The following is a 21,724-nucleotide window of genomic DNA, read 5'->3' as shown; positions in this document are numbered from 1 at the left end:
TTGTCGTTTTCCGAGTGTTTCTCCACGTGGTAGCGGCCACAGTGGCCTGATCTGAGACATGCTCACTTCTTGCTTCACGGGCCTCTCTCCTGTGTCAGTAAACGTTCTGCAAAACGACTTTCCACAGCAGTGGCCCATTATGTGCCTGTCCTGTCATTTTTCTGGTTTGGCACAAAACTTTCCCTTTCCTCCCGGTTTTGGGGGCTGTGCATGGTTGTCATCGTCTTGGATCTGGACTCACGTGGCTCAGGGCGGGCGGAGGCCGCCGGCCACGTTTAGCCCCGAGGGTCCTGAATCCCTGCCCGTCCTGTGGGTGAGGCCGGAACTGGGACACGTGCCAGATGGGTGTGTTTGTGGGTGAAATTTTAGGGACTGACTTCGGCCTCGCAGGCAGAGACTTGAGTTATGATAGCCGAGTGTACAGTGGCTGACGATGACAGTAGATCATAAAGGCTGTTCCTGGCTGACGACAATGTAGCAAAAATGCAAAATATCAGTGACAAGATTTAAAAAAAAAATGTTTTAACAAAGCTTTGTTAAAAGAACATCCCAAAAATCAGAGTGACCTGTGATGTGACCTATGGACTGTAGTTAAGAATGTGGAAAAAAAAAAAAGAAAACTACATACCCTGAACTCAGGGGGATCTTGTAGAGTTTTAACAAAACTTGGCCTGGTTGGTCCGTGACTTTCTGGGCCTCACCCACCCCTGTGGGGCTCCGGGGGCTTCTTGGGGCTGGGCATTTCCCCAAAGGCCGAGCACAGTCCCCTTCTTGACACTGACGCCTTGGCCCTGTCCCCACACAGCGCGTCGGCTACCTGGCTGCATCTCAGTGCTTCCACGAGGGGACCGACGTCATCATGCTGACGACCAATCAGATCCGCAAGGTGAGCTGCGCCCAGGCCTGCCTGTGGCCCAGTCTGCATCCTCCTCCCATCGGTCTGTCTCCCCCACGCTGGTTTTTCCTGTCACATACTAAGGCAGGGACTCACTCGTCTGGGATCCCCTTAGCAAGCAGACTCCTTTTCTGCATGGCCTGTTGTTTTTCTCAGAAGAGACACGAGGAAGTGGCATTAGGTCTGGGGTTTTGCCCTCTGGGCAAGGGGCTGTTGGACATGCCTTCTCTCGTCCTCACCACTTGGCGTCTCGGCACCAGCAGACGTGGGCTCCAGGGGTCCAGGCCCAGCATGGTCTTAGGCCTGCTCCCCTGGTTTCAGTCTCCTCCCTCTTGTGGGGACACCTGTTGAGGGTCCAAGCCCTTTCCGGGCACCGAGGCATCAGACCTGACTGTTGCACGTGGGATTTAGGAGTTTTAGTCACTTTGAAACCGCCAAGTGGTACATTTTGTCTTTGGCCCAGTGCTTTGAGTGTCCTCTGTTCCTGCCACATCATGGGTAGTCAGAGCCAGGGGGCGATGGCCAGAGTCTGTGTCAGCTGCTGCAGGCCCGCAGGGCGACCTGGCCATAGGGAGGGGCTGCTGGGTGGGGGCTGCGTGGCTGGGGTTGCTGGGACGTGGGGCAGCACAGGACGCCTAGCCCAGGTGCTGTCTCCTGCACAGGGCACCTTTGAAGCGCGCGATTCTGGGAGGCTGACTCGCGGCCACGGCTCCGGGAGTCGATGGGGCCTCCCTGGGGTTCCTTGGGCCACGTGGCAGAGCCTGGGGCCGGCAGAGCCGGAGCCAGGAGGTGGCCTGTGAGGGGAGGGGGGGACGGGGCGAGGGACTGTGTCCATTCTGCCGTCACCCCCAGTGCCAGCCAGCCGGGGTGGGGGTCCGGGTGCCTGGCACGGTCTCGGGCTTCCTGCCCATCGTCCCAGCTTTGTTGTGTTCCCTGCTGGCCCTGCCCCGTATGACCTCGCTGTCCACGTAGCTCCGTTAGCCCTCGCCGTGAGGTGGGCTTGCGTCGTTGTGGTTAGAGCCAGCCCCTGGGCAGACCAGTCGGGCCTGGGACATGCTCTTTAATGGAGTGGGCGAGACCCCAGCTCCACTAAGGAACCTTTGGGACGTTACCAGTCGCCTCCCGCCACGCCCGCCTGTCTGTGGCTGCCTTGGCCCTGGACACGGGACCTCGCTGTCCTCCACAGCTGCCCCCTCCGCGTGCCACTTAGGTTCCTGCCTCGTCCACTTGTGATCTTGGTCTGGGCCCTCCCCACCCCCGTCACCGTGTGTGTCGTGGTCAGTGTACCAGTGACTCCCGACACGCAAGCACTGCAGCCCGTCCCCCCGGTCCCTGACAGCCACCAACACTGACCTGCGTCACGCATGCCCCTTACACACCTGCGTCTCCACAGCCTCCCCTGCGGCCTCCCCTTGCTCGACCCTTTGGTGAATGAGGCCGCATCCAAGGCCTGTGTCCGTGCCGCGGGCTGCGATGGCCTTTTAACTTATCAGCCATGTTTACCAAAGCGGTCTTGAAGAAAATCACTTGAAGTCCATCGCTGTGTATTTTTTACCTCATGTGTGTGCAAAGGTCCCTTACGAAACTCTCTCCCAGAGAGCGTGTTTGTAACACTCAGAGTGTTTTTCCAAGTGTGGGGAGGAGGGCACCTGTGGCGTTGCCGTCAGGGCGCAGGACTGGGGAGCCGACGGGGAGTGGTGCTTCCCTGCCTCACCTTCTCAGTTGTCCTCGGGTTGAGGCGTCTCCAGCCTTTTGGGGAGGCTCTGGAGGAGCTACCCCTGGTTGTTGTAGGGGAGAGAGACCCCAGCAGCGGTGCAGCTCCCCCAGGACTAGAGTCCATGGGGGCTGGGCAGCCAGCAGTGCTGCCTTCTCGGCACTGCTGTCTCCGTGGCCAGGCTTCTCCAGCAGCTTGGGAGCCAGAGTCTCTGTCCCAGCGGGGCCTGGGGGTCCAGACGGACCCGGTCAGCTCTTGGTGGCCAGTGGAGTTGGCTGCAACCACTGGTGCACGGGGTGACCTCCCACCCAGGTTCCCCACCCGCACCTCTGAGGCAGGGGGAGGGGGACAGCTGCGGGTGCCTCGGGGGCTGGACCTGCACCCCTCGGACCACCACGTGTGGCACACACTGCACAGCCCAGCCACCTGCTGACGTCCTCTCTCTCCTCTTCCAGGACCTGAGCAGCCCCAGCCAGTACGACACTGGAGTTGCACTGACTGGTCTGTCCTGTTTTGTTACCCCAGATCTTGCGAGAGACCTGGCAAACGACATCATGACGCTGGTGAGTGCATGAGCGGCGTGCGGGGCCTCGGCCTCGGCTCATGGACGCAACTTAGGCCAGGTGGGCTCACGAGGGGCCAGGGGGACGCCAAGCCGCCGCTGTCCCTGTCCCCCATCCTGGGCGGCCTTGACTTTCTCATGTCAGCTGTTTTCAGATAATCCACCGACGAAGAAAGAGTGTTTCTCCCGGATTACTCAGACCAGGGTGTGGGTGGCGTTGGCCCCCAGGGGTCAAGCACATGAGCCAATGAGTTGTTTTCTAAGTGGAGATAACAGTAGCAGTTGACTCAGCTCAGTTTCTCATCTTCCTCTGTCCATTCTGCCTTTTACGTGACTAAAATGTGATTTTTTGTGGTTAAGTCCATTCCAAAGGCAAGAACCCCAGGCTGGCCCTGCCCTCGAGTATGTGCAGTTTACACGTGCAGAGTCTGTTAGATGTGACAGCTTGAGACACCCAGCCTGTGCCCAGCTTCAGCCCCGGTTATTAGGAGGAACCTGCGCGTCTGTTTTTTAGAAACAGCAGGCACGTCAGGACAGCGTGGAAAGGGGAGGAGTGTTTTCCCGTGGATCCTGCTGTTACGTGGTCAGCCTTTACCCGGAAGATGTTTAGAACTTGGCGGATGGTTGTAGATCAGGGGTGGGCCAACCGCAGCTGGGGCCTCATCCAGCCTGCCTTTTGTCAATAAAGTTTTATTGGGATGTGGCCTTACTGCTGCAACAGTTGGGTTGAATAGCTGCGACAGAGCTCGGGACTCACAAAGATGAAAATATTTCCTTCCTGGCTCTTTTTGTTGGGGTTTTGCCAACCCCAGTCTAGAGCAGAGAAGTTCAGAGCCCAGAGGAGGGTTTGCAAGGGGCACCCAGTGATCGTGGGTGGTGGGACGGCCGTCTCGGGGCAGGGCCGTCGGGAGGAGGCGGGGCTTCTGAGGCCGCAGCACCGTCCGGAGGACAGACAGGCACTGCAGAGCCATGTGAGGCCCGGGACTAGCCACGGGCAGGGTGGTCCTGGGGGGAGGCCAGAGGTGGGGACCTCGTGGGACCTTGGGGTCCTGCTCTGAGCCCAGCCCTGGCAGACTGCGCACCCAGGGTTGCACGCTGGAGGTGGGTTGGGGAGTGGGCTCTGCCCCCGTGGGCTGCTCCTGACCCGCTGTGTCACTCCGCTGCAGATGTCACACACAAAGCCTTACATCAGGAAGAAGGCCGTGCTGATCATGTACAAGGTGTTCCTCAAGTACCCCGAGTCGCTGCGCCCTGCCTTCCCGCGGCTGAAGGAGAAGCTCGAGGACCCAGATCCTGGTGCGTGGGCATGAGTCGGGCGCGGGCCTGGGCCACTGGGGACCCGGGTGTGGCAGCTGCTGGGCTCGCCTCCACGCGGCCAGCTTTCCTCGGAAACGGGAAGGGTTGAGGGCACGCCAGAGCCCAGGAGCCCCTGGGCCTCGAGTTTCCCATTCAGGGCCTGGTGCTGGTTTGTCTGGGTTTCCCATCAGGAGAATTTCCTGCTGCTGGCTCTTGGCAGCTCCTTGCCACGCAGCCTTGGGCAGGACCTCAGCCAAGGGTTTCTCATTTACCTGAGAGGACCCAAGCGCTCCCAGGTGTCAGGGCTTTGTGAGCTCGGGAGGGCTGGGGAGCCAGGCCTGCCCGGCAGTGGGGTCCTGGAGAGCAGGCAGAGCAGTACCCTCCTCCTGCCAGGCCGCGCCGCCCATGGTGTTCTCGGAAATGGGGGTGTCGCTAGGCCTGTGCTGTCCAGGGGGGTTGCCGCCACCAGCCTCCTGTGGCCGGTGAGCCCTTGGGACGTGGTCCAGGCAGCCCAGGAGTTGGACTTTAAATTTTACTAATCTCAATCATCATAAATTTAAGCAGCCTCTTGTGGCCAGGGCTGTCGTTCTGGTGGCTCTGAGCCGTGTGGGGGGAGCATCAGTCATAGGCTTCAGCCATGGTTTTTGGAAGCAGGAACTGCAAGCAAGACCCCAGGGCCCTGGGTTCAGGGAATGTCCCCCCCATGCCCTGGGGGTGTGGTTAAGGGAGGGGGCAGAGAGCTCGGCCTTGGCCTTGGCCCCAGAGGTTGGCCAGAAAGCTGCTGGCTCTGGGCTGGTTGCCTGGTGGGTGATTCCGGATGCCTCTCCAGACCATGGGGCTTGGCTTTACGGAGCTGCCCTGAGGCGAAATCCCCACCCCGATTTCGTGGAAGGAGATGCAGTGAAGCGTCCTCAAGATTTTGGTGCTGCTGTGAGCCCACGTTAGCGCCCACTGGTGCTTCCCACGGTGCCGCCCGGCTGTGCGGCCTGGTGCCTGTCCCACTGGCGCCTCAGCAGCCGTGAGGTGGTTGCTACGGCCTGGGACCCCGTGGTTTGCCGTCCTGCTGCAGGGGGAGCTGGTGCAGCAGGGTCACGTGGGACGGCAGGTGCTTAGTGTCCACCAGCATCGCGGGGTGTCTGCAGCCACCTCGCCCAGGTCCGCCCCTCTCTCTTGCTGGGGGCTCTCCTTCCATCAGTGGGAGACTGGAGACGGGCCAAGATTTGCTTTTTCTCTTTGAAAATGAAATTTTAAAGAACTTTCACTTTTCGCCGTGAAGTAACTTTGGACATGCAGAGGTTGAGCCGGTGGTGCAGAGCCTGGAGCCGGGGGCCAGAGTGAGCGTGGGGCCGGGAGAGGGGTTGGCATGGCTGCCGACAGGCTGCAGGCTGCACTCGTGCCCTCCCGGCCGGCCACTCGGGGCAGCCCCTCTGCCCTGTGCTGCCTGGTGTGGGGTGCGTGCCAGGCCCCCCTTTGTAATCAGCGTTTGGTCGTGGGGAGAGGCCCTGAGGCGAAGTGAACATTCTCCTTGTCCTTGACTTTCCCACTAATCTCAGCACCGGCAGGTGACTGTTTTTTGTTGCTGCTCTGACAGCTTGGAGGTGTGATTCACGTCACGTTTCGCTCACCACTTACGACGCCCGGGTCCCGGACTCTTCGTGTGTTCACGGCTGTGCAGCCACCTCAGTTCTAGCACTTTCTGTGCTTCAGAAAGAACTATTGATGATTCATCACCAAAGTGCTTGTAGCTGTGGTGTTTGCCACGTGGTGATTTTCCCCGTCCGTCCTTCTTTCCACATTGATTGGTTGCAATTCTAATGAAGGAAGCGCTTTCCTTTATTCTCCCTTATTACTCAGTAATTTCCATTGCTGTTGTGTTTTAAACTGTCCCACATCTGGCCGCCGGGCTCCCTGTGCAGGGGCTCCTGTGCCCCTTTGGCCTGCCCCGTCCTGAGCTCCACCTTTCCCCGTGGCCTCCTCTCCCTGTCCTGGCCCTGGACTCAGCATCTCCTAGGAGCCCTGGGGCTTCTCGTGTGAGTGCTTGTTGCCCACCAGCCTCAGGGCTGGCTGCGCCCTGCTGGGGGAGGCATCTTCTAGGCTGGCCTGCCCGCAGAGCTGGGGGGCGCCTGCACGTGCACACACGCGCGTACACACGGGTTTACATCACCCCCATGTACACACCCTCTCAGACTCACACTCGTACCCATACACACCCACACTCACATGCACACAGGCTCACACACCCCCATTCCCACATTTGCACACAGATCACTCTTGCGCACGCACACACATGTGCTCACACTCACACCCCCCGCTGTACCTGTGTCTGCTGCACCCATGTTTAAAATCAGGGTCTGATCCTTCAGATTCCGTCCGCAGGGTGCAGGGCTCGTTCCTGCCCCCTCCCGGGGCTCCTGGGGAGGGGCATTAAGAAGAGCTGCCGGCAGCACCCGGGCCAGCCTGAGGTGTCGGGAGAGTTGTGTGCAGGACGCCCTGTGGGCGGGGAGCTGGGAGGGTGCCGCAGGCGAGGAGGGAAGGGGCTGGCAGTGCGGGGCGGGTGGGGGCAGCCCTGGGCCGACGCTGAGGCGGGCAGCTGTGTGGCCTCCAGGACTCGGCCTGAGCGCCTGGCCTCGGGCTCCTGCGTTTTCTTCCCCTCCCCTTCCCCGGAGGCGGGTGTGACGACAGTCCCCCTGGGTGGCTCAGGCTGGTGCGGTGCACGGAACAGTCGGGGCACAGTGGCATCTGTAGCCGGGGGGGCTGCCCCTGCTGACCAACGCCCCCTCGTCCTGCAGGGGTCCAGTCAGCGGCGGTTAACGTCATCTGCGAGCTGGCCAGGCGCAACCCCAAAAACTACCTTTCCCTCGCCCCGCTCTTCTTCAAGCTGATGACCTCATCCACCAACAACTGGGTCCTCATCAAAATCATCAAACTGGCAAGTACCGTCCCGCACGGAGGGCCGTGTCCTCCCTGGGATGGCCTCGGGAGCCCTCCTGGGGGGCAGGTCCCTGAGCACCACAGGCCGAGGGGTCGTGTCGTCATCATCAGCAGAGCCTCAGAGAAAGGCCCGGCCTGGGGGTCGCCTGCTTCTGAAGAGGGCAGGAAACCCACGTTGCCTGGTTTCCCGCTGCGAGTGACTTGCCGATTTCTCCTCATTCTGCAGTTTGGTGCTCTGACTCCACTGGAACCGAGGCTGGGCAAGAAGCTCATCGAGCCACTCACCAACTTAATCCACAGGTGAGCTCCTGACCTGCGCAGGGCACAGGCTCTCCCCACCGTCCCCTGGGCACCGGCACTGGGCAGGTCCTGGGCAGACGGGGAGCCCCCAGTCAGGATGAGGGGTTCCAGCCGGGGAGAGTCCTGCAGGCTACTCTGCAGGGCCCGTCCCTCTTAGCACTTCGACTCAGGGAATCTGTCTCCTGGCTCTTAACTAGTTTGGACATTTAAGGAAAATTTGGTGAAATAATCATCTGGGTTTGGGACACCTGGTTTTAAACAAACGGGTTGTGATTCAGCTGTGGTTCTCGGTGGGACTTGAATGGCAGCCGCTCTGGATCCCACGAGTGTGGGGCCGGCCTGGCCCTCACGGTCTCTGCCCTCCTGACCTCGCACATCATCCTGCCCCGCTTGGGGCTCCGGGTTTGGGCTGTCTGGGGCGGGCTGTCCTCCTGCCCGTGGAGAGCACTGAGGCAGGATGGACACATCTGGTGTCCGCCCTCTGATCAGTGTCCTGAGTCACAGCTGGCTGTGAAGACAGTATCTTGGTCCCCTGGACACCCCCCCCCCATGTTGGGGGAGGCCTGGGCACTGCTGCCTTGGGGTGTCAGTGCTTCTCATGGGAATTGGAAATACTGGGAGCTTGGTCTCCTTTCCGGTGCCTTTGGGCTGGGGTCCCGAGGTGGGGGTTCCTCAGGCCCCCTCTGGGCAGTGGGTGGGGGCACCAAGACTGGGTCTGGGGACTTGGCAGGAGTGTGCCTGGCTCTGCAGGTTTGGGCTCTGGTCCCCTGCGCTGAGCAAGATTGGGGTTCCTGCCCAGGATGGGGGGCTCCAGCCGCCTCCTTGTGCCCCTGAAGAGCAGAGCGTGGCTGAGTGTTGGGGACGAGGGCCCCCACCAGACCACCTCCTGCTGGGGGGGCTGCCCCTGTGGGGCCCGGAGCCCGGAGCCCACCTGCAGCTGAGGCAGAGTGGGCAGCAGTGGCTTCACGGGGTGCTGATGTCTGTGTTGAGACTTCTCTGGCTCGGGCAGAGGCCTCGGTCCCCCCGTTGAGCTCTGCCGGTCTCCCCGTTCTGTTTTGTAGCACATCTGCCATGTCTCTCCTCTACGAATGTGTGAACACGGTGATTGCAGGTGAGAGTCGGGCCTTCCTGGGTTACAAACGCGAAGCCTGTAACTGGCCACCCTGGGAGGCTCACAGGTGGGGAGGGGGCATCCGGGCCACACCCTTTCCAGCGACAGGCTGGCAGGCGAGGAGAGCTGGGGTTGCGATGGGCGGGTGGCCCCATCGGCACGGAGGGGAGACGGCACCCTTCTTGGCCTACTCCGTGGAGCAGCTCAGCTGCCTGCTGCTTCCACGCGTGCCGGCTGTCGTCACCGTCAGTCTCTGAAGTGGCGGCAACTGCCTCACTTAGGAACCTGCTCTGTTTTCAAACCCTGGTTTGCCCCATGGACCATTCTGTCAGCATCTCTTGAGAGGTGCCCATTAAACACCCGGTCCCTGGGTGACCAGCCTGTGGAACGTCCCTGCCGCCCCACCCCGCAGGTCAGGGACCTGGGTGGATTTGTTATTTATGTGTGAGCAAGAACAGAAAACCTGCCCCAGTGCCGCCAGGCCACTGTAAGGCTGCTTTGCAGGTGACAGTGAGGTAGTCTTTCCCTCCTCGGGGTGACTCCTCCAGCAGGAGTGCAGCTCCCCAGGCCCCACGTCCTCCCGCAAGCCCCGGGTGCTTCCATGCTGGGCGTGTGCCCGGGACGGGACCCCTGCTTCCTGCAGCTGGCGGGTGAGGTGGGGGCGGGAAAGGCGACCGAACAACTGAGAAGAGTGGGGCGAGGGCTAGGGGGCGAGGCTGGTGGGAGGAGGAAGGCAGCCTGGAGCGGTTGTGGGTTGTTCCTGATGAGTCTCCTGGTGAAGAGGTGAGGGAGCTGAGGGGCTTGGCCGCGGCAGCTCTCTGGGGCAGAGTGGGCAGCAGGCAGAAGGCCCCGGGGCGGGCAGGGCCTGGTGGGTCTGTGGGCCAGCAGGAGGCTGAGAGCCAGGGCAGGGGTGTTGGAGCTGCAGCCGCAGGCAACAGGTTAGGGCCCACTGGAAAGTGCTCGGGCTTGGACTCGACGGGGAGCCCTGGGGAGAGGAGCAGAGGACGGAGGGCTGTGAGCGACTTCAGTTTCAACAGGAAATTTCAGGCTGCTGGGGTGAGTGGACTCCCGTGGAAGGGCACCCCGTTAGAGGCTCTTCCAGAGGTGCAGGAGAGAGGCTAGGGGGCTCGGATGGGGCGGGGCGTGGAGATGGCGAGAAGGGAGAGGGCCGAGCTGAGCTGAGGGGCGGGGACCGGGAGGTTGGGGGCCTCACGGCCAGTGGCGTGGAAGCACGGCAGTTGGATGAGGAAGGCTGCGTGTGAGATTGCTTTGGGGAGCAGAGCTGTAGTTCAGGCTTAGACGCGTTTGAGGGGTCTCAGCGCCCACTGAGAGATGTCTGTTGGTGGCTGGTCAGAGGCGTCCGGTGGGGCTGAGGTGGTGTCCGTGCACCTCGCGGGGTCCAGGTCACAGGAGCAGATGAGCAAGCCCGGGGGGGGAGGAGGAGGCAGCCCACCCAGGGGAACCTCTGGAGATAGGGTCAGCGAAGGACGTGCGAGGTCTGTACTCTACTCTGACAACCACAGAACGTTGTGGAAAGAAGGCAAAGAGCTGGATACATGGAAAGTCATCTCATGGTCATGGGTTGTTAAGACGGCAATACTCCGAAATAGAACCGTGGGCTCGCCACAGTCTCTGTCAAACCCCAGCTGGCTGTTTTGTAGGAATTGACAGGCCGGCCCTGGAGTTCACATGAGATACCAGGGACCCAGAACACCCAAAACTGAGGAGGAAGGACAAGGGGGTGGATTCCTGCTTCCCAATTTTGGAACTTCCTGTAAGCACCAGCAATTAAAACAGTGAAGTGCTGGTAGAAGGACAGAGATCAGTGGAGTCGAGTTGAAAGTCTAGAAATAAACCTCACGGCCAACTGATTTTTTGACGAGGCTGCCAGGTCCGCTCAGTGGGCCCGAAGTCGCTTCATCAAGGTGCTGGGAGAACTGGGTGCCCACACAAAGAGAAAAAACAACTGGACCCCTGCCTCAGACGTTGACAAAAGTAATTCACAGAACTGCACCGCACAACAGCGAGCCCTAAGTTGAACCCTGGGCTGTCGTTATCGTGCAGTTACAGAGACGGGCCTGGTGCGTTGTGACGACAGGCCCTCAGCCCCGTGGGGTGTAGTGACAGCGCAGTGTGCGGGAATCCCACGTGCTGTGCTGGAGTGATCTGTGAACGCACGACTTCTGCAATAGGAAAAGCAAGGAGAAAAGGAGAGGAAAACACTCTTCAGAATTGTTATAAACCAGACTTAGAGCTTTTTAAAAAGTAGTTTTATGGACCTAGAGAAGAGTTAAAAAAAAAAAAAAAAAAGTGTTCCAGCCTCCTGAGTTACTGAAGGACCTAAACCACTTCTTAAATTCCTGGCCAGTCCCATTTTCACAGAGCAACCATCCATGAGGTAGGCTCCTTTAAAACATGTGAATTGGGTTTCTTACTCTAAGTCCAATAACAAAGTATACAGCCTATACATAGTCATGTCAGTAACTTTTTTTTTTTTAATTCAGTTTTATTGAGATGTTTTCACATACCATACAGTCATCCATGGTGTACAGTCAACTATTCACAGCACCATCATATAGTTGTGCATTTGTCACCGCAATCTATTTTTGAACATTTTCCTTGCACCAGAAAGAATCAGAATCAGAATAAAAAATAAAGAAAGAAAGAACACCCAAATCATCTCCCCCATCCCACCCTATTTTTCATTTAGTTTTTGTCCCCATTTTTCTCCTCATCCATCCATACACTGGATAAAGGGAGTGTGATCCACAAGGTTTTCACAGTCACACTGAGATCAGGCATTTGATGCTGAAGGACTACAGAATGTTCAGCAGGATTGATTGTATAGATCTAGAAATAGGTAGTATAATACTGTGTGATAGTAGCACAATATTGTAAGTACACTGAACAAAGATGTCTGTGAGTAAAGCTGAAAGAGGTGGGATAGGAGAATGTATGACACCAGAGATAAAGGTAGATGATAAAGTCTGGGTCTGTATAACTTGACAAAAACTGGAGTGGCCAATGACTGTTACTTAATGTACAAATCTGAAAATGTTCTCACGTGCGAGAACAAATGAATGTCAGCCATGCAGAGTGTTGAAAAAGGGATGGTATTTGGGAAAAAACATAAAGCAAACTGGAGTCTTTGGTCAACAGTATCATTGTAATATGCTTCCATTAAATGTAGCAAAGGCAATTTACCAAAGTGACTTTTAAATGTATCTGTATATTGCATTTCAAATTCAGTATCCTTCATCTAACAATATTAAATGCATCAATATATATAAGGTATGACTCTATAAAGTTACACTTGTGTGTGGTGTCTGTGTTCAGTCGCATCCTTCCAGAGGTAGAATTCATGGAACAGTTGTTAAAAATAATTGTTAGTAAAAAATAAATAGTTAGTAAAACATAGGAGCCACTGAAGAGTTAAGTAGAAAGAGTTTATCTCTGGTCGTGTCTACTTTTATACTGTCTTTGGTAGAAGACACCAAGTTCCGTCTGTTCTATCAGGAAGATGACAAACACATTGACATAATTAGAGCACAGTTTGGTCTGCTTGGGGTTTCTGGGGAGGTTTTTGTTTTCTTGGGGGCAAAAAAACAAGCTGAAAATTAATCCAAGTTCTAACTGTAAGAGCTGAAACTGTTAGGCACTTAGGAGGAAACATAGGAGCAGATGTTCACAACCTTGGCTTAGGCTGTGGATTCTTGGATATGACACCAGAAGCAGAGGCCGTAAAAGAAAAGTACATAAGTAGGACTTGAGCAAAACTAAAAAGTTCAGTGCTGCAAAGGACACTCGAGAGGGAAAAGACAAGCTACAGAATTTGGAACCCCAGTCTCTCATGAGTGACTTATATACAGAATATATGAAAAACTCCGACAGCTCAACAGCAGGAAGACAACTAACCCAATTTAGAAATCTGAGGAGACATTTCTTAGAGGAAGAAACGTGTAAATGGACAATAAGCACATGAAAAGATGCTCACCGTCATTGGCCATTGAGGGACTGCAGATTGAAACTGCCATGAGCTCCCCTTTATACCCGCTAGAGGGGCTACTGTTTAAAACACAGAAAATGAGTGCTGGTGAGGCTGTGGAGAGACGGGAAGCCCTGTGCAGTGTGGGTGGGAGTGTAAAGTGGTGTAGTAGTGGTGGAAAGCAGTGTGGAGGGTCCTCAAAATGCCCAACATGGAGATACCACATGACCAGCAATTCCACTCCTGGGTGTGGACCCAAGAGATTTGAGAGAACCGAAACGCCCATCAGTGGATGGAAGGATAAGCAAAACGTCTCCCGGGGAAGCTGGTGAGACCCTGCACCCAGGGTTTGTACTGGGCTGGTCACGTGGGCACCCCTGCCTGGCACAGTCCCACATCCAGACCAGGAGTGACAGTGGGTGTCCGGTTGGTATAAAGCACGTCGTTTGCACAGACAGTCGAGGCGCAGGGAGCCCCCTTGTCAGCTGGGGTGTAGATGGTTTTGTGGGATGGGGTGCCCAGCCGTGGCTGAGAGGCAGCCTCAGGCCTGCGGCAAGAGGGCTCCTGCACGCAGCCCCTGGGGGCACAGGCTTCGGCCTGGCAGGAAGTCCATCTGGAGTTCTTGCCCTTGGTCGGGACAGATGCCCGAGGAGGCGCCTGGGGCTGACCGCTGGCTGGGGGTGGGGCCGCTGGGCAGGCCGTGGACTGACCTGCGTCTCTTTGCAGTTCTCATCTCCCTGTCCTCCGGCATGCCTAACCACAGTGCCAGCATCCAGGTACGTCCCTGCCTCGCCTTGGGCATCGTGGAGGGTCAGCAGGACGGGTGGGGGTCGGGGTCAGCCCTGCCCTCCCGGCCGCCTGTGCTTTCCCTCTTGCTGGGTGCTCTGCCTGAGTTGTCCGATTCTCCTTCCGCCTCTGAGCTCTCCTGGGGTCCTCCGCATCGGGGGGTGCCCTGTGCCCCTGTCTGCTGTGGTGTCTGCTCTGCCCCATGCCCGCCCCTCAGTGCACTGCCCTGGACTCCCTGGGTGCTCCCGAGGCCTGGCTGCGGGGGAATGGGGTGTCCAGCTGCATTGGGCGGCAACCCCCAGTGACGTGCAGCCCAGCACTATCCCGCCTGGTGTCACGACTCCCTGTCCACCGGTGTCCAGGCCGCCTGTCCAGCCAGTCCCGGGGTGACCGTCCTTTTGGCCTGTACCCTTGACCCTGCAAAATGCCTCATCTGCCTGGGAGCAGCCTTGGGCTCTCTCGTTGACCCAGGGCCATCGGGATGCTCAGTTTCTTGGTTTTTCCCGTTTATGTTTGTTCGAGTCATGTGACTCCCATGTGAAGCCACTGCCACTGCCCAGGCCCCTCCCCAGAGGGTACCCCATGTCGCAGGCTAAGTGCCTGTTCCCAGCACCCTGTTTTGCCCCCTGGTGGGGGCTCTGCTCTTGTGCACATGCCTTCTTGACTTGGTCTGCGCCTCCGTGCATGCCTGTCACCATCACTTGTCCGCTGCATGGCGCCCACTGGGTGAAGGCTGTCCGTGTGCCGGGCTCCCGAGCTCTTAGTATCAGGCTTGGGGCTCGTTCTGAGTTCTTGGTTCTCACCCCCGGTGCTGTTTGAGGGGCCCTCTGTGTCCTCCCTTGGCCTTTGCTTCCCTCTGGGCAGTTGGGTGGACTTGGGGCCAGTGGTGGGGGCCGCGCTGCGTCTCAGGTCACGCCGCTTGACCACGGCCGCCCTGTGGTCTCAAGGGCCTCCGGTGATGCTGGCTTCTTTCTCTCCAGCTTTGTGTCCAGAAGCTGCGGATATTAATAGAAGACTCTGACCAAAACTGTAAGTGGTTCGGCTTTCTCTCCAAATTCTGTGGGGTTTGTCTCATGAACTTTGACTTACGAGTATTGGAGAACGCAGACATTGGTGATCCTGAGGCCTTGTGGGCCTCCGCGGTTAGCCTGGGTCGGCTGAGGGGCCGGCGGGCTCAAGGTGTGTTATCAAGGAGTAAGTCTCAGCAGCCCGGCTGCTGCCCCCCACTCCCTCACCAGCATGTGGGGGCTCCTTCCTGGTGGTGGCTCCTGCTCTGTGGCTCTCGGTGGGGGCAGCCCTTTCTGTGTCCAGGCCTGAAAGTGTTGGGGGGCGTGGTCAGGCAAGCTGTGCACTCGCATCCATGAAGAGGGCCGAGGGCCAATGAAAGATCCAGCTGGTTCAGTGAGCGTCGGCTCCAGGGGAGAAGCTAAGGAGGGCCCTGAACATGCAGCCGAGACCCCCGAGTGTGGAGGCGCTGTCGGTGGGCACAGCAGCCTCGGGGGCTGCTGCCTCGTCACCTTCCCTCGAGACCTTCCCGCCGCCATTCCCAAGGCTGTGACTCCCTGAGGGGGGCTGGCTCGGGAGCAGCCGCGTTCCTCCTCCACCTGCCTGTCCCTGCTCTCCCTGCGGGGGCTTTCCCCTCCTCAGGTGTGTCCGTGGAGGAACTGTACTCGGTCAGACCCTCTGTGGCGGGACTGACACGGCCAGAACCTGTGCAGGCCAGCGGCCCGGTCACACAGCCTGGTGGGCCGTACTAGCTGAGCCCTGACCGAGAACCTGGCCAGCTCGTGCCAGATGATCTTGAAGTTGCCGTGGCTGCCTCAGCGCCCTCAGAGCTGTTTACTAAATAAAGTTATTATTTACAAATTGGTGTACAAGGACAGGCAGCAGGTTGCATTGGCCTTCCAGAACCATTTCTGGGCCAGGGTGGGTGGATATCCTGCCCCTGGTAGGTGTGAAGCCTTCCAGTGGTCCCGTGGCCAAAGACGGTGTTCGCGCTCGTTGTCCTACTTTAAAAACACGTAGGTGATGGCCTTGATGGCACCACCAGGGGCACCATCTAGAGAGTGGGGTCTTTGGCAGCTCAAGGACAGCCTCATTTGGGGGCTGGGGCTTTAGGATGCTTGTGTGTACCCGGGGAAGGGGGAGGTGTCCCACTGAGGCCTGGTGCTGCGCTGAAGCTTGTGGAATGCCCTTTGCACCCCGTTCCCACCGCCAAGGAAGCGGAGTCCCCAGGGTGGTGGTGCTGAGGGCTGTGGCGTCCCTGGGGCTGGGCTGGGGGCCTGAGGCCTGGCTCCCTGCCCCCCGCCCTCCACAGTGAAGTACCTGGGGCTGCTGGCCATGTCCAAGATCCTGAAGACGCACCCCAAGTCCGTGCAGTCCCACAAGGACCTCATCCTGCAGTGTCTTGACGACAGGGACGAGTCCATCCGGCTGCGGGCGCTCGACCTGCTCTACGGGATGGTGTGTGTCTGTGGCTTCCACCCTGGGGCTCCCTGGGCTTGGGGTGCTGGGGGGTGGGGGGCTCCCACGGCCGCTCTCACCGGCGCCTGCCGCTCAGGTGTCCAAGAAGAACCTGATGGAGATTGTGAAGAGGCTGATGAGCCACGTGGACAAGGCAGAGGGCACGACCTATCGTGACGAGCTGCTCACCAAGATCATCGACATCTGCAGCCAGTCCAACTACCAGCACATCACCAACTTCGAGTGGTGCGTGCCCCCCGGAGAGGGTGGGGTGCGGCCTGGCCCCACCACGGCCCCTCACGGACCCCGCCCCACGCACCTGCAGGTACATCAGCATCCTGGTGGAGCTGACGCGGCTGGAGGGCACCCGCCACGGCCACCTCATCGCGGCACAGATGCTGGACGTTGCCATCCGTGTCAAGGCCATCCGCCAGTTCGCCGTGTCCCAGATGTCCACACTGCTGGACAACGCCCACCTCATCGCCAGCAGCACCCAGCGCAGCGGCATCTGCGAGGTGCTCTATGCCGCCGCCTGGATCTGCGGGGAGTTCTCCGAGTGAGTGGGGAGCCACGCCCTGCCCGGCTGCGGGGGGCTCTCCGGGGGGGTGGGCCTGGGGCCGATGTGTCATGTGCGTTGGCACAGCTCCCGGCTGTCTGCCCTCGGGTCGCTGTCATTCCAAGGCCCCTGAGGTCCTGCTTGGCCCGCTGCCCTCTCTCGGCCCCTCCCTGGCTCCCGCTGTGCCGAGCCGGGCCTGTGATGCTCCGGGCTGGCCCTTCTGGAAGGCACAGGGCCTTCTCGGCAGCCTCCGAGTGGACAGCAGGCTGCGTGGGGCTGCTGCACCGTCAGTGTCTCCCTCCAGTCCTCACGTAGACTGTGGAGCGGTGGTTTCTCTGGACAGGCTGTAGGAGTTGGCCCTGAGTGGCCCTGTGGACGCTCTGTGGGGGCTGTGCCTCTGCACCAGGAGCAGCTCCGGCACTTTCTTATTTGGGAAAGTTTGCTAATTACAGAAAAGCAATTTTGATCTCAGCAACCAAGGCAAGCTCCGTGGGCACAGTCTCCCATGGTCCCTCCGCTCTCCAACAGCTGGGCTTTCTCCCCAAGGCTCTTCCATATCCTTGTCACAGCTGTGGTTTTTCTGGAGCTGAGGTTGTTGCAATGACGTGTTACCATGTCACAGCTTTCATTTTTTCCCGTTCAGCTGCTCTGTGTGTGTCACGTCTTCCCTGGGGTCTCTTGAACGGGGCCCCTGTTGCTGGACAATTTGTTTCCTGCTTCCTGTAAACCCTCAGTCTTCAGTGCCTGGTCGGAAGGCAGGAGAGCGTTCCTGAGTCACTCCTCCTCTCAGGAGCTGGGCCTTGTCCCTGAGCTCCCGCCCTCCCGGCTGTTTCCATGTCCGGGGGCCACCGTGGCTCACTGCCACCAACGGGGCAGCTCCAAACAGTTGCAATTCATTCCCTCCTGGTTCTGGAGGCCACAGGTCCAAAACCAGGCAGCGGCATGGCTGTGCCCCCTTGGGGGGGTCTGAGGGCCCTTTCCTGCCCTCCAGCGTCTGCTGGTGGCCGCCTCGCTCCAGGCTCTGCCTCAGTCACCACACGCCTCTCCCTCCCCACATCCCTGTCCTGTTTCCTCCTCAGGACTCCAGTCTTAGGGGACGAAAGCCCCACCCCACTCCACTGGGCTCAGCTTGACTCATTCCACACTAACAACTGCATTTCGTAGAAAGTCGGATTCTGAGAGGGATTCCGGGGGACAGAGTCCACCCTCACAGGCATTCTGTGTCCCCAGGCACCTGCAGGAGCCCCACCAGACCCTGGAGGCCATGCTGCGGCCCAAGGCCACCACCCTGCCGGGGCACATCCAGGCCGTGTACGTGCAGAACGCAGCCAAGCTGTACGCGGCTGTGCTGCAGCAGCGGGAGCAGGCCTCGGACCGGGAGGCAGCCCAGGACATCACGCGGCTCCTGGTTGACCGGCTGCCCCAGTTCGTGCAGAGCGCGGACCTGGAGGTCCAGGAGCGGGTAAGGGCCGTGCCGCGGCCACAGGGGAGGCCTCGCGGTTCTGCTGGAGAGCAGGATCTCCAGGACCCTTCAATCGTTTCTCCCTCAGCCGCGTGGCAGTTTGTGTCCACCTTCTCCCTTTACTGTGTGGGTTGTGCCCTTACCGCCACCCACGGCTGGTCTGCTTCCACCATATTTTCACACACTTGGGCGTTGGAGGCACAGGTCAGCGCGCAGCTCACTCCAAAAGCACAGGGGCTCGGCAGCAGGGCCAGGGTGGGCCCCAGCTAGAGCCAGAGGCCCCTCGTGGCCACCCTCGTCTCTCCTGGGCTCCGCGGGACTTGGCTTTTGGGGCCTGAGGCCCCAGTGCCTGTCTTCACAGCCATGTGGGGCTCCTGCGGGTGTTTCTGGGGCCCAGCATGACCCGGGGAGGAGAAGGTGGGCAGCCGGTCAGGCTGGGGGCTATCCTGGGCCAATCCCACCCTTTCCGTGGGGCTCTGAGGGTCTCCCCTGGAAACGCCCTGTTTTTTGGTGATATCCCCCCATCTGCAGACAGGCCAAACCAGTGTTGCCAAGGGCACCCGGCTCTCCTGCACTGACGGTCACCTCAGCTCTGCTCTTGGCCGTTTGTGAGGATGTTGTAGCCGCCGTGACGCAAACCTTAAACGTTTAGGGTGCATGTCCCCTGGCTCTCTGAGTGCTGTTACCATGGAGTGTCTCTTTCATCCTTGGATTTTCAGTCTCTGTGTGTCTTTGTACCTGAAGCGTCTCTTGTAGCTGGCGCGTGGCTGCGTCAGGATGTGGTATCCATTCTGCCAGTCTCAGCTTTTTAGTTGGGGCGTTGAACCCGCTGATGCACTGACACGGCTGGCTTCTCCGGTCTGCCTTTTGTTTCTGTAGGCCTCGTTTGTTTGGTTTCTCAATTAATCCACTGCTGCCTTTTTTAAATAATCAGTTGGTTTTCTTGTGGCGCACTATTTTCATTCTCCTCTTTCTTTTTCTCTGTGCTCTTTAGTTATTGTGTTAGTGGTTGACTTTGTACTTGTAGCACATATGACCTGGTTTGACTAGTGTCAACCTCGTTTTGGTCGTACAAGTTTTTTCTCTCTATATCTCCATCAGATCCTCCCCCTTTATGTTCTTATTGGCTCAGATCACATCTTTGTGTGTTGTCTGCCCAGTAATGTAGATTTGTTGTTGTTGTTGTTGTTAGCATTATTTGTTTTTTTGTTTTTTTTTTCATTTTTATTGAGATTGTTCAGATACCATACAATTATCCAAAGATCCAAAGTGTACAATCACTTGCCCCTGGGTACCCTCATACAGCTGTGCATCCATCACACTTAATTTTTGTTCAATTTTTAGAAACTTTTCATTATTCCAGACAAGAAATTAAGTGAAAGATGAAAAAAGAAAAAAAGAAAAGGAAACTCTAATCCTCCCCTATCCCTAATCAACTCCCCTCAATTGTTGACTCGTAGTATTGGTATAGTACATTTGTTACTGTTTATGAAAAAATGTTGAAATACTACTAACTGTAGTATATAGTTTGTAATAGGTATATATTTCTTCCCTATATACCCCTTATTATTAACTTCTAATTGTCTTGTCATACATTTGTTCTGGTTCATGGAAGCGATTTCTAGTATTTGTACAGTTGATCATGGACATTGCCCACCATAGGATCCAGTTTTACACATTCCCATCTTTTGACCTCCAACTTTCCTTCTGGTGACATATATGACTCTGAGCTTCCCCTTTCCACCTCATTCACACACCATTCGGCACTGTTAGTTATTCTCACATCTTGCTACTAACACCCCTGTTCATTTCCAAACATTTAAGTTCATCCTAATTGAACATTCTGCTCATACTAAGCAACCACTCCCCATTCTTAAGCCTCGTCCTATATCTTTGTACCTTATATTTCATGCCTATGAGTTTACATATTATAATTAGTTCCTATGAGTGAGACCCTGCAATAATTGTCCTTATGTGTCTGGCTTATTTCACTCAGTATATTGCCCTCGAGGTTTTGTAATCAACCCATTTTTTTTTTTTTAATATGGTTTTGTTCACTCACCATACATTCCATCCCAAGTAAATAATCAATGGTTCTCTGCATGGTCATACATTTATGTGTTCACCACCTTCACCACTATCTATATAAGAGCATCTACATTTCTTCCACAAGGCAGGAGGGAGAGTCAAAGAAGGTAGAGAGGAAAAAGAAAGAGGAAAAAAAATGACAGCTAGGAAGCAGCAAAAGGAAAAATAACCTTAAATCAAAGTAGAATAAAGAATCAGACAATACCACCAATGTCAAGTGTCTGACATGCCTCCCCTATCCCCCCCCTCTTACCTGCATTTACCTTGATATATCACCTTTGTTACATTAAAGGAAGCATAATACAATGATTCTATTAGTTACAGTCTCTAGTTTATGCTGATTGCATCCCTCCCCCAATGCCTCCCCATTTTTAACACCTTGCAAGGTTGACATTTGCTTGTTCTCCTTCGTAAAAGAACATATTTGTACATTTTATCACAATTGTTGAATACTCTAGATTTCACCAAGTTACACAGTCCCAGTCTTTATCTTTCCTCCTTTCTTCTGGTGTCTCACATGCCCCCCACCTTCCTCTCTCAACCATATTCATAGTTACCTTTGTTCAGTGTATTTACATTGTTGTGCTACCATCTCCCAAAATTGTGTTCCAAACCACACACTCCTGTCTACTATCACCCTGTAGTGCTCCCTTTAGTATTTCCTGTAGGGCAGGTGTCTTGTTCACAAAGTCTCTCATTGTCTGTCTGTCAGAAAATATTTTGAGCTCTCCCTCATATTTGAAGGACAGCTTTGCTGGATAAAGGATTCTTGCTGGGCGGTTTTTCTCTTTCAGTGTCTTAAATATATCACACCACTTCCTTCTTGCCTCCATGGTTTCTGCTGAGAGATCCGCACATAGTCTTATTAAGCTTCCTTTGTATGTAATGGATCGCTTTTCTCTTGCTGCTTTCAGGATTCTCTCTTTGTCTTTGACATTTGATAATCTGATTATTAAGTGTCTTGGCATAGGCCTATTCATATCTCTTCTGTTTGGAGTACGCTGCGCTTCTTGGATCTGTAATTTTATGTCTTTCATAAGAGATGGGAAATTTTCATTAATTATTTCCTCTATTATTGCTTGTGCCCCCTTTGCCTTCTCTTCTCCTTCTGGGACACCAGTGATACATATATTATTGTACTTTGTTTCATCCTTGATTTCCCGGAGACGGTGCTCATATTTTTTCATTCTTTTCTCCATCTGCTCCTTTGCGTTGACTGGATTATTGACTAGTAGTTTCTGGTTTTTTGTAGTTGTTCCAGGGAGACTACTTAGCTTCCACTCCTCTCTATGCCGCCATCTTGCCCCGCCTTTCTCATTATCAGTAATGTAGATTTTAAAGTTATTTCACACATTTGCCTGTTACATTATATGAGGGCTGGGGGAAGCAGTTGTAAACCAAACGTGCAATAATATAGGATTGTACAGTTATTTGTAGTTATCTTTACCAGCAGTTTTTATTTCTCCTTGAATTACCATCTTGTGTCCTTTTGTTTGAGCTTGAAGGACCCCTTTGGCTTTTCACGTAGGGCAGGTCCTCTGATAAATGAACTCTATCAGCTTTTGTTTATAAATT

The 21,724-nt window shown here is 56.3% G+C and overlaps 1 protein-coding gene across 3 annotated transcripts in view; it reads left to right on the top strand.

Moving 5' to 3' along the window:
- Nucleotides 1-21,724, top strand: part of AP3D1 (adaptor related protein complex 3 subunit delta 1) — a 54,265-nt gene that overhangs the window by 15,182 nt on the left and 17,359 nt on the right. For 2 of the 3 annotated variants that reach the window (XR_005214940.1, XM_037823850.1), the window contains exons 4-15: nucleotides 806-886; nucleotides 3,065-3,172; nucleotides 4,338-4,467; nucleotides 7,257-7,396; nucleotides 7,625-7,698; nucleotides 8,760-8,809; nucleotides 13,521-13,570; nucleotides 14,561-14,609; nucleotides 15,898-16,043; nucleotides 16,141-16,289; nucleotides 16,369-16,599; nucleotides 17,830-18,061. Coding sequence is in view for 2 of the 3 variants with exons in the window: in XM_037823850.1 (XP_037679778.1) it covers nucleotides 806-886; nucleotides 3,065-3,172; nucleotides 4,338-4,467; nucleotides 7,257-7,396; nucleotides 7,625-7,698; nucleotides 8,760-8,809; nucleotides 13,521-13,570; nucleotides 14,561-14,609; nucleotides 15,898-16,043; nucleotides 16,141-16,289; nucleotides 16,369-16,599; nucleotides 17,830-18,061 (1,440 nt within the window). In the remaining variant the exon portion in view is untranslated. The remainder of the gene's footprint in view (nucleotides 1-805; nucleotides 887-3,064; nucleotides 3,173-4,337; nucleotides 4,468-7,256; nucleotides 7,397-7,624; nucleotides 7,699-8,759; nucleotides 8,810-13,520; nucleotides 13,571-14,560; nucleotides 14,610-15,897; nucleotides 16,044-16,140; nucleotides 16,290-16,368; nucleotides 16,600-17,829; nucleotides 18,062-21,724) is intronic. The other variant, XM_037823851.1, reaches the window with a different exon arrangement.

Source organism: Choloepus didactylus (genome assembly GCF_015220235.1).
Source record: "Choloepus didactylus isolate mChoDid1 chromosome 25 unlocalized genomic scaffold, mChoDid1.pri SUPER_25_unloc1, whole genome shotgun sequence".
NCBI lineage: Eukaryota > Metazoa > Chordata > Mammalia > Pilosa > Megalonychidae > Choloepus > Choloepus didactylus.
The sequence above is the reverse complement of the archived record's forward strand: the minus strand, read 5'-3'. Positions and strand labels throughout refer to the sequence as shown.